The sequence below is a fragment of the Pimephales promelas genome, chromosome 16 (assembly GCF_988280905.1).
Source record: "Pimephales promelas chromosome 16, fPimPro1.hap1.1, whole genome shotgun sequence".
Classification (NCBI taxonomy): Eukaryota; Metazoa; Chordata; class Actinopteri; order Cypriniformes; family Leuciscidae; genus Pimephales; species Pimephales promelas.
Window position 1 is genome coordinate 11,392,340 of NC_142784.1, and position 14,582 is coordinate 11,406,921.

At 38.6% G+C, this 14,582-nt stretch overlaps 2 protein-coding genes across 5 annotated transcripts in view; one reads left to right on the forward strand and one right to left on the reverse strand.

The window, feature by feature from the left end:
* Positions 1–3,258: 3,258 nt before the first annotated feature.
* On the reverse strand, positions 3,259–10,790 carry slc25a15a (solute carrier family 25 member 15a). Of its 2 annotated transcripts, none has more exons than XM_039660149.2 (7): positions 10,673–10,790; positions 9,011–9,094; positions 8,528–8,786; positions 6,482–6,622; positions 5,625–5,800; positions 4,095–4,253; positions 3,259–3,545 (listed from the first exon to the last, which is right to left on the reverse strand). In XM_039660149.2, exons 2-7 carry the CDS (start codon positions 9,063–9,065, stop codon positions 3,424–3,426), a joined length of 912 nt encoding a protein of 303 aa, XP_039516083.2. In that variant the 5' UTR covers positions 9,066–9,094; positions 10,673–10,790; the 3' UTR covers positions 3,259–3,423. The 2 variants fall into 2 exon arrangements, with proteins under 2 accessions (XP_039516083.2, XP_039516082.2); XM_039660148.2 differs by having other exon boundaries at positions 10,576–10,788.
* Positions 10,791–11,713: 923 nt separating this feature from the next.
* The window catches only part of foxo1a (forkhead box O1 a), a 51,673-nt gene continuing 48,804 nt past the window's right edge, over positions 11,714–14,582 (forward strand). For 2 of the 3 annotated variants that reach the window (XM_039660067.2, XM_089120990.1), the window contains exon 1: positions 11,714–12,522. In XM_039660067.2, the coding sequence (XP_039516001.2) occupies positions 11,965–12,522 (558 nt within the window). In that variant the 5' untranslated portion in view covers positions 11,714–11,964. The remainder of the gene's footprint in view (positions 12,523–14,582) is intronic. The other variant, XM_089120991.1, reaches the window with a different exon arrangement.

Here is a 14,582-nt window from a genome sequence, read left to right on the forward strand (position 1 = left end):
TCTCTAAGTACTGCGTATAGATCCCAGGCTGGAAGTGTAAGGGAGAGAGGTGGATTCAGTGTTCTGGGTCCCCAAAGGAACTTCACAATTAGGTAATTCCTTCCAACTGATTGGCCGGTAGTAGGGGCATGGTGCACCATAATGTTTACCACATACACTTTGAGTATAGAATTGGATGCATCCCCCATGTAGAAGCTCTTGCAGGAATTACAATATTGGCACAACGCCACAAAATGGGGTATCTACGTTCTGGACTGAGTACCAGTCAGAAAAGACAGTTAAGGACATATAGGTGCCTAGTAGTGGGTGCCCTCGCTCCTGTCGAAGGGCCACAGATGGAGGCTCCACAACTCGGGTTGGGGATGCCAGATCCTCCCTTCTGCTTGGGAAAATTGGCCAGCCGGCTGTTGGCAGCAGCGGCACCATCCTGGGAAACCAACACTTGTTCTGCCAGAGCGCAGCCACTAGCAGGACCAAGCATCTCCCTAATTTGGCTGATGACCTGAGGGAGCAGAGCAACCGGATGGAAGGTATAAAGGCGTGAACAGGGCGGCTTGTGGGCAAACGCATCCTGATCCTCCGAGAAGAACGTTGGGGTGTGGGAGAAGAGGTCTATTTCCACTTGCCGAAGATACTCCAAATCATCTGTACCGTCTGGGATGGTCGCCCTTCCCATGGAGACCGTCCGTTCTGGGACAGCATGTTTGCTCCCTTGTTCAGAGAGCCAAGGCCTCACTGAAGGGTGTTTGTGCTGAGCCCATAGGAAGAGGCGACTAGCCAGCCTGTTCAGCAGGCATGACCCGAGTCCCCCTGGGGATTTTTGAAGGCCACCACTGTCATGCTGTCCGATTGGACCAGGACGAGGTGCCCTGTCCATTCTGCCTGGAAGGAGTTGAACGCTGGCCTGTCGTTGCACAGGGCACCCCAACCCGATTTGGAGGCGTCCGTCATGACCACCTTACTTCTGGAAACCGAGCCCAGATCCACACCTGACTGATACAGATAGGTTGATTTCCAGGTGACATGGGACTTGACGCAACCGTGGGTCACCCTGAAATTGAGGCGTCTCATATGCCATGCATGAGTTGAGACGCACGCTTTTAGCCAGTAATGTAGTGGCTATAATAGCATGTATTATTCTTAAAGGCCCCCTGACATGAAATCTTCACCTTCTGAGGTTTTTTTAACATTAATATGAGTTCCCCTAGCCTACATATGATCCCCCAGTGGCTAGGAATTTAAATCGGTGGAAACAGAGCTTTGTTTGGGTGTCTTTCTCTGCCTTTGAGAAAATGAAAGCTCAGACCCGCTGATCTTGAATCTCCTCCGTATGATGTCTTACTGAGGAAAGGTAACCTCCCCTTTCTCTGCTTTGCTCGCCCAGAGAATTTGGCTCGCCCATGAGAAAATGAGCTAGGAAGTACTAGAGAGCTAGGAACGCGACACAATTCGTTAATCTTGATGTAATAGCTGTAATAGTAAAAACGCATAATAGCTGTAGTAAAAGTATTCGAGAGAGTTTCACGTATAATGCGTAGCTATTTCATATGCTAGCTAGCATGTCAGGAAAATCAATTAAAAGTTTTATTTGTTAACATTATTCAATGTGCAGTGAACTAACATTTATATTAAGTGGCTTTTAGTACTATGTACTTACATTGAAATTACTAGTTTGTTACAATGGACTTATTGTGTACTTAGATGTTTTTACATTGTACTTATATTTTAAAATTCCAGCATGTAATTACAGCTATAATTAATTTATGTAATTACATTTGTAATTACACAGTTGACCCTCCCCTCACACCTCAACCTACCCTTAAACCGACCCATACCACCACACCTGTCCCTGACCTTACCCGTATCGAATCTCAATAGCAGCAAAAGTGTTTTACAATAAAACAGGAACACAATAATACATTGTAGTTATTGTTCAATGTAAGTACATAGTACTAAAAGCCACTTAATATAAAGTGGGACCAACATTAATAAACAATGAAGTTATATTTGTATTAACTAATGTTACCAGAGATGAACTAATACTGTAACAAATGTAATGCTCATTGTTAGTTAATGCTAGCCTAGAAATCTAGACTCCCCCTAGTGGATGCAAAAATTATTTCACAGCCAGTGTAGTCTAGCAACTCTCCATTGACTTTCGAGGCTGAAAAACCAAACTCTAGTCAGGCCAATCACATCGTGTATAGAGTCGGCAGGCGGGTTTAACATAGTGACGACAGAGATGCGACGGTTCATTGCTACTTGAAAACAAAGAATGGCTGCTGCCATTCGATTCGATCTTTCGATTCGGCTTTTATACGAAATAATTATACACAGTAAACAAACATATTTTATGTAAACACAAACTGTTATTTTGGATGCAATTAATCGTTGCCCAGCACTGATATTAATAAGTATTGATATTGTTACTTCTAAATATTTAATAAATATAACAATTTGAAATGATTAATTTAGATTTTTTTAATATTTAATAAATATTTAATCAGATCAAGTCAAAAAAAAAAGAGAGTGCAGTTTACATGTTTGTAAAGTCGTTGAATGACATTTATTTGTGTGACCATGCCCATGATCAACGCACTGCAAGATGGGCATGCGTAACAGTAAAATACAGTATTGTTTGTTCACACATTTGTCACACACATGACTATTCAGCCAACTATTCAGTTGTTCAGATATGAAGCAAGACTTCATTAAAAGGAAACTAGTCGAACAATAAAAGCAGAGCATCTCTGGAGAACCGAGTGTAACATGCAGTCAAGCGCTGCTCACCATAGAGACAGGTTGTGTGTTAACCACAGATCAACTCAATGGAAACACTGAGCCACCATTACAATATGTACATGAATTTTGCCATTATGACACAAGCAGCATCCTGTACTTTATGGCCAGGTATTTTCTCTGCATCCTCTGCTGCCTATTTTTCACAATCCTATGTGTGTGGTTTGTCAGAAGGAATACAAACGTTCAAGAATTGCCTGAAAATATATTTTTGCGCAATTACTAACTGATATAATTAATATCATATGGACATATATATATAAATAATATATAATATATATAATATATATATTTTTATTTCTTGTTAATAATTTTAGTGCTTTAACTTACGTTTGGAAAAACTAGTTGACTTACGTTTTTCCAACTAATATTTATATTTTATTTTATTTCAGCTTTATTTCTATTAACAAATGTTTTTAATAGTTTGAGTTAACAATAATAACCCTGGTTTGAAACAGATTGATTTTCAGTTTTTTTTTTAAATTTAATATTCTTTCTCACACATAAAATACTCAAGATGTGCATAAATGAACAACAATTCGAGAGGCATGTGCTCCATGCAACTTAAAACACTAGATGGGATTAAAACATTTCTGTAAAACCCCCAGAGACTGAGAGATAAACTCAGGGATCAAACTTTTGCATCATGATCTTGCGGCTGACTTCATAGGCCAAAAACAGCGCTCCGTTGGCAGGAAAAGTTCGGATCATAGTCGGGGTCAAACCAGAATACAGAGGTGCCACTCCTGTCAACAAGATACCAGAATATTACATGCTGCAATACAAGAATAACTTGTTTTGTTTCATCATATGCAAATCTGATTCAGTTTGAATTATGAGACTCGTATCGTGTGCTTTTCAAATGTAAGGCTCTAAGGGTTAAGTGATTATATAAAATACATGTTCTGACAAATGGTTTCCTGAGAATGACCCATTAAACACCAGTAGCATTCCAGACAGCAACATAGTGTCGGCCCAGATCCGGCCGTGTGAAATCCACTGACAGATGTGGGCCAAATCTGGGCCGACACTATGTTGCTGTCTGGGTATCATGCAATAAACATCCACATTAGGGAAAAAAAAGGCATCATGATTTTATGAGTAGTGTTTTGAAATACTAATTATAAACACCCAGACAGCAACATCGTAACGGCCCAGATCTGGTACACCTGCAATCCACACAGTGGGTCGGATCTGGGCCAACACTATGTTGTTGTCTGGGAAACATGCACCTATCCAAAGACCCTTTTCTGTATCCTTAAGCCAAGAAACAAGGATAAACACAGAAATCTCACCCTCATTTCGTAAAATCCCCATAAGAGTCTTGAGGAAGCCTTCCTGCTTCCCTGCTAAAGACAGAACCTGTATGCGAGACTTCACACAGTCAATGGGGTACACGACCAACCACAGACAGGCTCCGCCGAAACCACCGCTGAACATCAACGGCACCACACCTGTCAGAACACACGGATCATTCGTGAGGAGCGTTGCCTGGTAAATACACTGAAAAAGGGGAAAAGCCAGTGTTGTTTATTTAAAGTGATTTTTGTATTGGTCTATTCGAAAAACACAATTTCTGGTTTAAAGGTGCAGTGTGTAGTTTTTAGCGACATCTAGCGGTTCGGTTGCGAGCACTGCTCACCCCTCCCTTTCGAAGAAGCTACGGTGGCTAAAACGGGACAAACATCTCGTCGTCTGAGACGGCAGAGAATAGCCAGAGTAAGCCAAGAGTGTGTAACATTGTCACTGTTTCTGTACCACAGTCCATTATAAACCACATCATGGATACAGTTTACAAAGCCATAGTCAGGTGAGGATCAAGGGTTTTAATATTTAATTTAATATAATTATAGTAATCAGCTGATTGTCTCACAAACGTAACCAGCACATTTCTCCCCACATAGCAAACCCATAATACAGCGAGGGAGAAGAACCACAGGAAACTATGCAACTATATATGTTTTTCTAATAGGATAGTTGGTTAGTTGGTTAGGATAGTTGGATAGTTGAGCTGGTTAAAGTGTAAAGAAGGCGAAAGAAAAGTCTGAAAAGGTTCATGAAAAAAACTACAAAATTAGCTTCGCTCAATTGATTTGAGCGTTCGCAAAGACCCGCCCCCTTAGTTACTGTCGATATGTCCGACAAGCTACGCTGCTCTCACACACACACACCATGTTCTCACGCAGTGAAAAATACATCACGGTCTGAAAACACGCTGACAGATAAGGTTACTTTTCAGTTACTTTTGATATTAAACATATTAAACAAAGTCTCACCTTTTTAAAAGAAATTTAAACAATAAATACCGTTTTGTGACAGTTCGCTGGTGAGCATCAGTTAAAGCTGCTCGTGATCCGATCATTTCTTCCTTCTAGTTCATTATAGCATCAAATGAACATGAATGAACACAAGAAGGAATATTGTTTTAACTGCGGAAAGAGTCAGTACACTAATCCTCCCATGTTAATCTACTAACTCTCCAGACTGCTTTGTCGGACAAAATGGCGGATGGCGAAGTATGATTGGTCAGATCACCTGTCAATCAAGCTCCCTGCAAAGGGTCAATTGGGGAACAAGGTTTGTAAAGTTTACAAAGCTTATATTTGAGCGATTTGAAATGTTTATCGTAAAATGTCTAATTTGGTAATGCTAACGGATTGAAACTAATGTAATAAGCGGTGTAACGGTCGAAATATGATGGTAATGCATGTTTTTACCCAGCTCTTACGTTGGTTGATGACGGCAAAAAAAGTAATTTAACCATCAGTTCAGGCCTTTTCAACATTGATTGATTGCCAGATGTGGTGTTCCTCCCGTGGGCTGACCTATGTGCTCTTTGTCTCTGCCCATGTGGTTGGCAAACACGGAGCGGCTGAGTTCATATCCTCCGAAGAAACAGAAGTATCCAGGTACCTCACGGACGATAGTGGTGGTCAGACCCTGATAGAAGCCCAGAGGACCGTTTGTCCGCAGCACATTTCTCACAACGGACCACACTGTGCTAAGAGACAGAGAGGAACTTCAACACGATAAGGTAGATCTGCTGAACAACTGATTTAAAGGTCATTTTTGTCTTAATTTAAGTTCAAAAACACAAAAAGTACTCCGAACTTAAAAAAAAGTAGTTGGCTTCAACCAAATTCAGCCTTCCATCCCAAAAGGAAAATTCTGGGTAACACTTTACAAAAAAATGTCCCTTAGTTAACATTAACTAAGTATGAACATTATTTATTAATGAACATAATTATCAATCTTAGTTAAATGTTATTTTCAACATTGACTAATGCGTTATTACATTCCACAGTGGAATTCCTGGTAAAAAGCTAAATGACACAAATCAGAGGGTCAAAAAAAGCAAAACGTGTCAAAAGAGCTCTTTACCACTGCGAATGACGTAAGCGAGTCGATCTCTCTACACTCACGTATAGAAATGTTTGTGTGTATAGTATTGTACTGTAAATCAAAACATTTGAATTCTTAATTAAATTTAATGATTAAAAAATCTACATTGCAGCTTTAGTGTGAATAAACTCTAATAACATTGTCCTTTTTACATTACAATTAAAATTCATACTTCTAATAATGACCAAATTATGAGATTAGCCCTTTATCTATGAAAATGGACATAAAGTTCTCACAGGCCTTATTTTCAATGACCAAAACCTCCTCTGGCCAAACAGACCTTTTCTGTCCACTGGCAATCTTGCCGGACGCCTCCATTTCATGCATGGCCTGCAGTCGACATTTAACCAGTTCAGTGGGGCATAAAGCTAGAGAGGAGAAGACAGAGGCGACAGAGCCGGAACAAGCCTTCTGAATGTCACTGAAAACACATAACCACATACACTTACTTATTATAGTTCAACTTTTCAGGTCAAATCAAATGTAACATCTTTTTTTTTTTTTAGGGATCACACTTCTTCCATGATTCTGAAGAGACAACTGAACAAAATAGCATGTTATTTACTAGAGGTTCTGACAAAATGTTCATTTCTGCAGTGACAGTCTATTTAAAAAAATATATATATATATATTGTATTGATTTCAAAGAAATGATCAGTCAAAATAGGTTTAAATTAATGATTCAATGACTCTCCCCCAATTCGTAAAGATCGGATATTAAAGAAAATCCAGAGCTTTCCACCCGTATTTATGACTTCATGTGCATTCAGTTCTACTGTCCATACTACTTATGAATAGGATGTCTACTTCATAAAATAGTATGTGGAAATAAAATAAAAGTGTGGTGATATATGGTTCAGATCACTCAAACCTTATATGGAAATTAGTCCTTATATGGTCACAAATGGTCCTTGGATGTTATCTAGTGGAAAAGTTTGGTATTGTGCCAGGACAAAATCTTGCTGAAAGCTAACCAAAAAAATTGGAACTTGGAACACCTGGACACTGGAATACTGGAATTTGAAACACTTGGAATTTGGAACACCTAGACATTGGAACACTGGAATTTGGAACATTTGGGACTTGGAACGTTGGTCACATGGTCACAAATGATCCTTGGATGTTATCTAGTGGAAAAGTTTGGTATTGTGCCAGGACAAAACCTTGCTGAAAGCTAACCAAAAATTTGGAACACTTGGAACTTGGAACACCTGAACCTTGGAATACTGGAATTTAAAACACTTGGAATTTGGAACACCTAGACCTTGGAACACAGGAATTTGAAACACTTGGAACTTGGAACACCTAGACCTTGGAACACAGGAATTTGAAACACTTGGAACTTGGAACACCTGGACCTTGGAACACTGGAATTTGGAACATTTGTAATTTGGAACACCTAGACCTTGGAACACTGGAATTTTGGAACATTTGGGACTTGGAACGCTGGTCACATGGTCACAAATGATCCTTGGATGTTTTCTAGTGGAAAAGTTTGGTATTGTGCCAGGACAAAAATCTTGCTGAAAGCTAACTAAAAATTTGGAACACTTAGAACTTGGAACACTGGAACTTGAAACATTTGGAATACCTAGACCTTGGAGCACTGGAATTTGGAACACTTGGAACATGGAACACTGGAATCTAAAACACTTGAAATTTGGAACACCTAGTCCTTGGAACACTGGAATTTGGAACACTTGGAACATGGAACACTGGAATTTGGAACATTTGGGGTTTGGAACGCTGGACTTTGGAACACTGGAATTTGTTCATAGTTTTGTCTTTGATTTTCTTGCCGCTTTAGAGTAGACCATGTTTTGTTAAATATATACACAGTATAATAATGTTAATAATAATGACCATTATACAATGATTAAATTAGTGGAATTTTTTCAAAACATTTTCAGCATATTAAAAATTCAGTTTATTTAAAAAGTAAGTAGTAAAAGTTTTTAAGTCTATGGTATTTTTGAAGAACCTATATATGGTAGCTTATAGTAAATATCGTGTTTAAAGTACCATGGCAGACTATATCAAGAGTAGCCTACCATAGAATGGCCATCTGATCCCATTATTGTACCATGATTTACACTGTATTTTTTCAAAGAGGTGACAAGAAAGAAACCCCTGTGTTGACTCTAAACATGTAATGTTTATGGAGTCCAGAAAGGCGTTCTGAACCCGCTGGCCGTGGGTCACATGACACAGCGTGTGTCCTTGAAGATTGAATTGCATCATGTATATTGAGTATAAGAATTACTGTATTACTTTTATTGGATTTTCATGGTTCAAGTGCCCAAAAAGTTGAATGTTGATACCTCACCTGAGTTCTGTGCCTCGGTCCAGTCCTGAAACAAAACGCACGATATTCTGGCAGAAGCCGTAGCTCATGAAGAGCACAGCGTTTTCAGCGATGTTGGCTATGAGGGCAGGTGTGGTCCCCTGATAGAGGCCTCGCACTCCAACCTGTCTGTAAACAGAGACAAAGCAGTGGACAAAGCTTCTGTACAAGCCGGGGAAAGTCTGCATCTTCACCTTGGCTGTATCGAAGGGCTGCCCACTAAACACACACGCAATCCCACCTTTCAAGAAAACAAGAGAGGAAACAGAACATGCTTCAATGTTTTTAAATGACTGATTATATCTTGTTCCCATCAACATGCTAAATTTGAGCAATCCAGACAATAGGAAAATACACTGTACCGTGGCAGCCTTTCAGTAAATTGGGATTTTTAAATCTAATCCATATGATATATTGTCTTATTTGATAATGTAGACACAGGAAATGATAAATAAAGGCTGTTACCACATGCTCCAGCTGACAGATCAATGACGGCTTGAGTGACAGGATGTGGAGCCATGGTTAACTTCTGCAATATTGCGTCACTTCCTGTGTAGGGAAAGTGCAGAAAAAAAGTTTGACTCAAGATTCACCCTCATTAACATGCATGTCTTTGAAATATGCACAATACAGAAACAAATGTAGCCTATACATTTAGCTAAATTATTACAGACAGAAGAAACTCATCACTGTAAAAAATATTTTCAAGATTTGTTATCACAACATATTTTCTTTTGTCAAATCAACTTTATAATAATTTATTTAGTTGAGATAACTTATTATTTTGAGTTTCTGATGGTTAAATTATTCTAATTCATTGTATTAACTCACTTTTTTCCAGTTCAATCAACTTAACATTTTAAAACAACCCAGGTTACTTACTTTTTTAAGTTAAACCAACAATATTTTTTTACAGTGTAGTAATCACAACATTTTTTCTTTTGTCAAATCAACTTAAATAATTGATTTAGTTCAGATAACATATAATTTTGAGTTTCTGATAATCTCCTTCATTGTATGGGCTCTGCACGGCGGTATTTCCGGTGAAGGATTAAGGATGCTCGATAACTTCCGCCGATCGTAGAGTCCAATGCAATACCGAGAATTTATATTGAATTTTACACTCCATGGTTATAATAAAGAAACTTTAGTCACAAAAACAGATAAAACAGACACCCCTCGTTGTGTTTATGCTTCTTTTTAAAATTATATTAAATAAACATAACTATAATATAAAATTACATCTAAACGTATGTACGTTTCGTTTCAAAGACGGAAGGACAGTAAATTTTGAAGACTCTGCCATAATCCCGTTTTCCTCGGTTCTCCTCCGCTTAAATCTCCACAACCGGAAATGGACGAGCATCCGTTAAATGCCGAACATATGCGTGCCGTGCATATAGCCCATTAACTCACTTTTTCCAGTTCAATGAACTTAAAATTTTAAGGCAACCAGGTTACTTACTTTTTTTAAGTTAAACCATCAATATTTTTTTACAGTGACAGGTTTGGAACAACTGGTGAGTAATTTTAATTTTAGGTGAATTAACCCTTTTATTTGTTTTCTGAATTTAATGGGAACGTTGGTAAAATATTCTTAGAATATTTTTCAGCTCTTTTATTGCGTGCTCAGTTTGTAAACAAATCCATAACAGTAGGCTATCAAAATCTGGACACTTTTTAAATGAGTGGTCGTCTGTGGAAATAATACATTTTAGCGGTAGCTATATTTCAATTATAGCTAGCCTACAGTTATGAGAATTATTAAATACATACATGTAAAGAGAAACAGAAATATTATGACGATTACACGTACATAACATTGCGTTTAGTATCTTGGATATTTATCTGACCTGAGATCTCTATTAATAGCCAGCTAGTCTAAATCTTTACACTAGATTCAGAGTATCTCAACCTCCTCATCATGTGCCAAATTTCAAATGCCAAGATCACAATGTCTCAGCAACATTAACTTAGCTGTTGCAATCTTATATGTTATGCATGATCACACCATGCATTCTCTCACTCACCCGCCCTTCTTCGAGACTTACAGACTATTGGCGCAAGAGATCGGAACGAAGCGTCCTGTGAAAGTATAGTATTCTTACTACTGACGCAAAAACACACCTAAAATCTGCAAACATCTACACTTCCTCGATCACACACCGCCACAGGTAACCTAACTAAACGCCACTAAACCTACATGGCAGGGTGTGTGTGTGTGTGTGTGTGTGTGTGTGTGTGTGTGTGTGTGTGTGTTGATGCGGGTGCTTCCTGGAAACAGACAAGGCGGTCTTTCGTGTTTCTGTCATATCCTGCAGATTCAGAAGGTGTTGACTCATAATCAAGATTGTGACACAAGGTAATTTCACCAAACGTGATATTCAAGCAGCGACAGTGATGGATTTTATCCACTAGATGGCATGATAGCCTTGAGCTTATGCCAGTTATCTAAGCATCTGCACAAACCTTGTTCAGATTAAGAGGTGATACCCAGTCACATATTAGTTTTACTGGAAAAAAAAGTAATCAATAGAATTATTTGCAATGTATTGATACAATTAGGCTATTCCAGATGTCTTTTCCATTTATTTATTTTAACACAACTGAATATATTTTATATCAAGCATGTCTTTTAGCCTACTACACAACGCGGGCGTTGCGTATTTATGAAAGAGCAGGCTGCAAATAAATGTAGCCTAAATAGTTGTATTTATAATAAATCCACCAAAATAAATGAGATATATACATATAAATAGGCTATATTAATTGTCCTCATTGGTTCCCCCTTATGTAAAAAATAGTTAAAAATGTAAAGAGGTAAGCACTACGGTGCTGTTTCCAGCAATCATTCGCATGTTATATAACAAGCTTTACTATTTTGTTACAATATAATTAAACAAACAAAAAGAACTGCGTTTCTGTTATGTCCAAGCAACACAAAGCTGGAAGCCATGCGGTCAAAACGAGTGAGTATTTTCATAACATCCAAACTCCGTGAAAGTTTGTTTACTAGTTTTCAAGAGGACGAAAACACGGCTTGTTTCGCTTTCAAAAGCGCGCCTGTGATTGGCTCTCGGCGCTTGTCAATCACACACGGGGGCGGCGTCAGGTGACATATGATAGTGAGTTCCAGTAAAGCGCACTTAGAGTTTTAGTACACAGACATTCAACAAGCGTCAGCGAGAGGACTATCACACACCACTGGACTGGACTGGATTACAAAACTTCACAACAAACATCAATCTGATGCCGTTCTACACGCACCGTGACCTTTCCGTCGTTTCCAATGTGACCAAGTCAGCTTAAAGTAGGAACTCATTTCCTTTCTGTCATTGTTTCGCGTTTCACGTCATTTTTTTCTTCTCTTTTGACAATCATATGTGACATTTTAAGAGGCGAACAGTATTGCTGGTACCATGGCTGACGCAGCCCAAAACCAGATGGTCGAGATCGACCCGGACTTCGAGCCACTCTCCCGACCCCGCTCCTGCACTTGGCCGCTCCCGCGACCGGAGTTCCCGAACGCGGCCGCCGCGGACTCCAACACCTCGTCCCCGGCCCCGTCCGTCAAGCAGGAGCCCTGCAGCAACTCGGAATTCATCAACAACCTCAGTCTGCTGGAGGAGAATGAGGACTACCCCGACCAGAAGCCTCTCATGCTGTGCGGCGACTTCCAGTGCCAGGAGAACTGCATCCATCACCAGCAGCAGCAGCAGCAGCAGCAGATCCCGAGTCTCCAGCAACAGGTGCCCGTGCTCTCCTCTCCGGTGGCCGCAGCCGCTGCCGCGCAGCGCAAGAGCAGCTCGTCCCGACGCAACGCCTGGGGGAATATGTCATACGCGGACCTGATCACCAAAGCCATCGAGAGCTCCCCTGAAAAACGGCTCACCTTGTCTCAGATCTACGACTGGATGGTGAAAAGCGTCCCTTATTTTAAGGACAAGGGGGATAGTAACAGCTCCGCTGGTTGGAAGGTATTTATGTTTTCATTCTTTTGGTCTATGCGTCACCCAGGAGTTTTGCGTTTTTACGCGGGCATCTTTTCAAAACAACTTTTTATAAACGCGTCTTTGGCTCCCATTGAGTTGCGCTCCGCTCCAGCTGCTTTGGAAACAAAAACGAGTCTTGTGTGATTTGGTCTCGTTTCAGTTTTTTTTTTTTTTTTTTTTTGGTGCATCCTTCACTTATTGTTTTAGGATTGTCATGGGATTGTCAATAGTCTCCATTCACTGTTGTGTAGGACAGATGATTGGCTCTCATTACCGACAGCGCATAGCGAGGTGGTTCACCGCAGTCAATAGTTCAAGTGATGACCTTTGTCACATGACCGGTCCCGAGGAACAAGTGTTTTAGTGCCTGTGGACAGCCAGGGCTTGGAGGATCTTTCAACAGTTACAGGTAGAGGTCGTTGGAGTTAGGACAAGATTTGGACCCAGACCATTGCCAGAGCCCCTAAAGTTGCAGTCTCTTTTTAATGAAATTTCACAGGCAAAAACGTGAATTGTCAATTGGCAATATTGTGGCAAAGTAGGCAAAATATTGTGGTATGCAGCACAATTCACATGGAGAAGACGCTTTCAAACAAACAAGCTTTCTGATGTTGAATCCACATGACTAAGTTGAATCCCTTAAATCTTAAAATCAAAATTCTCATTCGCATTGATTCCTATTAAAATGATTGGATTTTGCTCGTAAAAATTTGCAGAGCAATTGTAAATGTGATCGTATCTTATCTCAAATCACAGTATGAATTAATAGAAAATCGCCATAGAAATAATTATTAGTTGTTTTCCCATGAAATCTGGTTGATTTTATTGGAACAGAGAATCAGGTTTTCGCCGTATTTTCAATTTTTCCCAAATAAAAAATTGAAAGATCAAATTCATACAAAATTTAAATGAAATCAACACTTCCGAACTCATGAGATCTGGTTGAATTTTCATGTCTCAATTTTCAAGTCATTTTCAATTTTCTTAAAAAGAAAAAATTGAAAGAAATCAAAGTTCGAATTGATACGAAATGCATACGAAATCGCCACATCTTAACAAAAATCGATTTCTCGTGGGATCTGGTTGAATTTATCGCAACAAGAGAATCAGGTTTTCAATTTTCTTAAAAAAGATAATTGAAAAATAAAAAAAAATCTCGTGGGATCTGGTTGAATTTATCGCAACAAGAGAATCAGGTTTTCAATTTTCTTAAAAAAGATAATTGAAAAATAAAAAAAAAATTGAAAAATGAAAAAAAGTTCAAATTCATAAAATTCATATGAAATCGAAACTTCGTTACTAAAATGGTTGTTTTATCATGAGATATGGTTGAATTTATCGCAACATTCTTTAATCAAGAGAAACATGTTTTCACTGTAGGCTATTTTATCCCCCCCCCCAAAAAAAAAAAAATTAAAAAAAATTATTAAATTTCGAATTCACACAAAATTCATACAAAATTCATACAAAATCGACTATCCTTTACTAAAATAGTCGTTTTCTCATGAGATATGATTGAATTTATCACAAAATTATATAAACAAGAGAATCAGGTTTTCACCGTAATTTAAATTTTTCAAAAAAGTAAAATTGAAAAATTTTAAGTTCGAAATCGACACTTCTTAACAAGTAATTACTTAACTATAGTTGTTTTCCATTGAGAGCTGGTTGAATTTATCACAATATTCTTTAATCAAGTGAATCACCTCATCTTAAACTTATTAAAAAACAACAACTTTTTTTTCATTAAATAAAATGTATATAAAAACAATTTTAGGATAAACTATCCAGTAAAAAAATACAAAAGTTTAATGAGGTAAATAAAGTTTTTGGGCTCATGAAAAGAAGTTTTATTGTGGCTTTTCACACACTGGAACTATAAAGTTGGACATAAGCAGTGACTCACAAAACTGAGCTTTGTCATGGTTATACGCCATCAAGATTAGGACTTAGCAGAAGTGATAAGGAGGATCCTAATAAATAAGTTCCGGTAACATGTACCACCGGTATGCCTGAACTACCCTGGAAACCGGAGAAACAGGAAA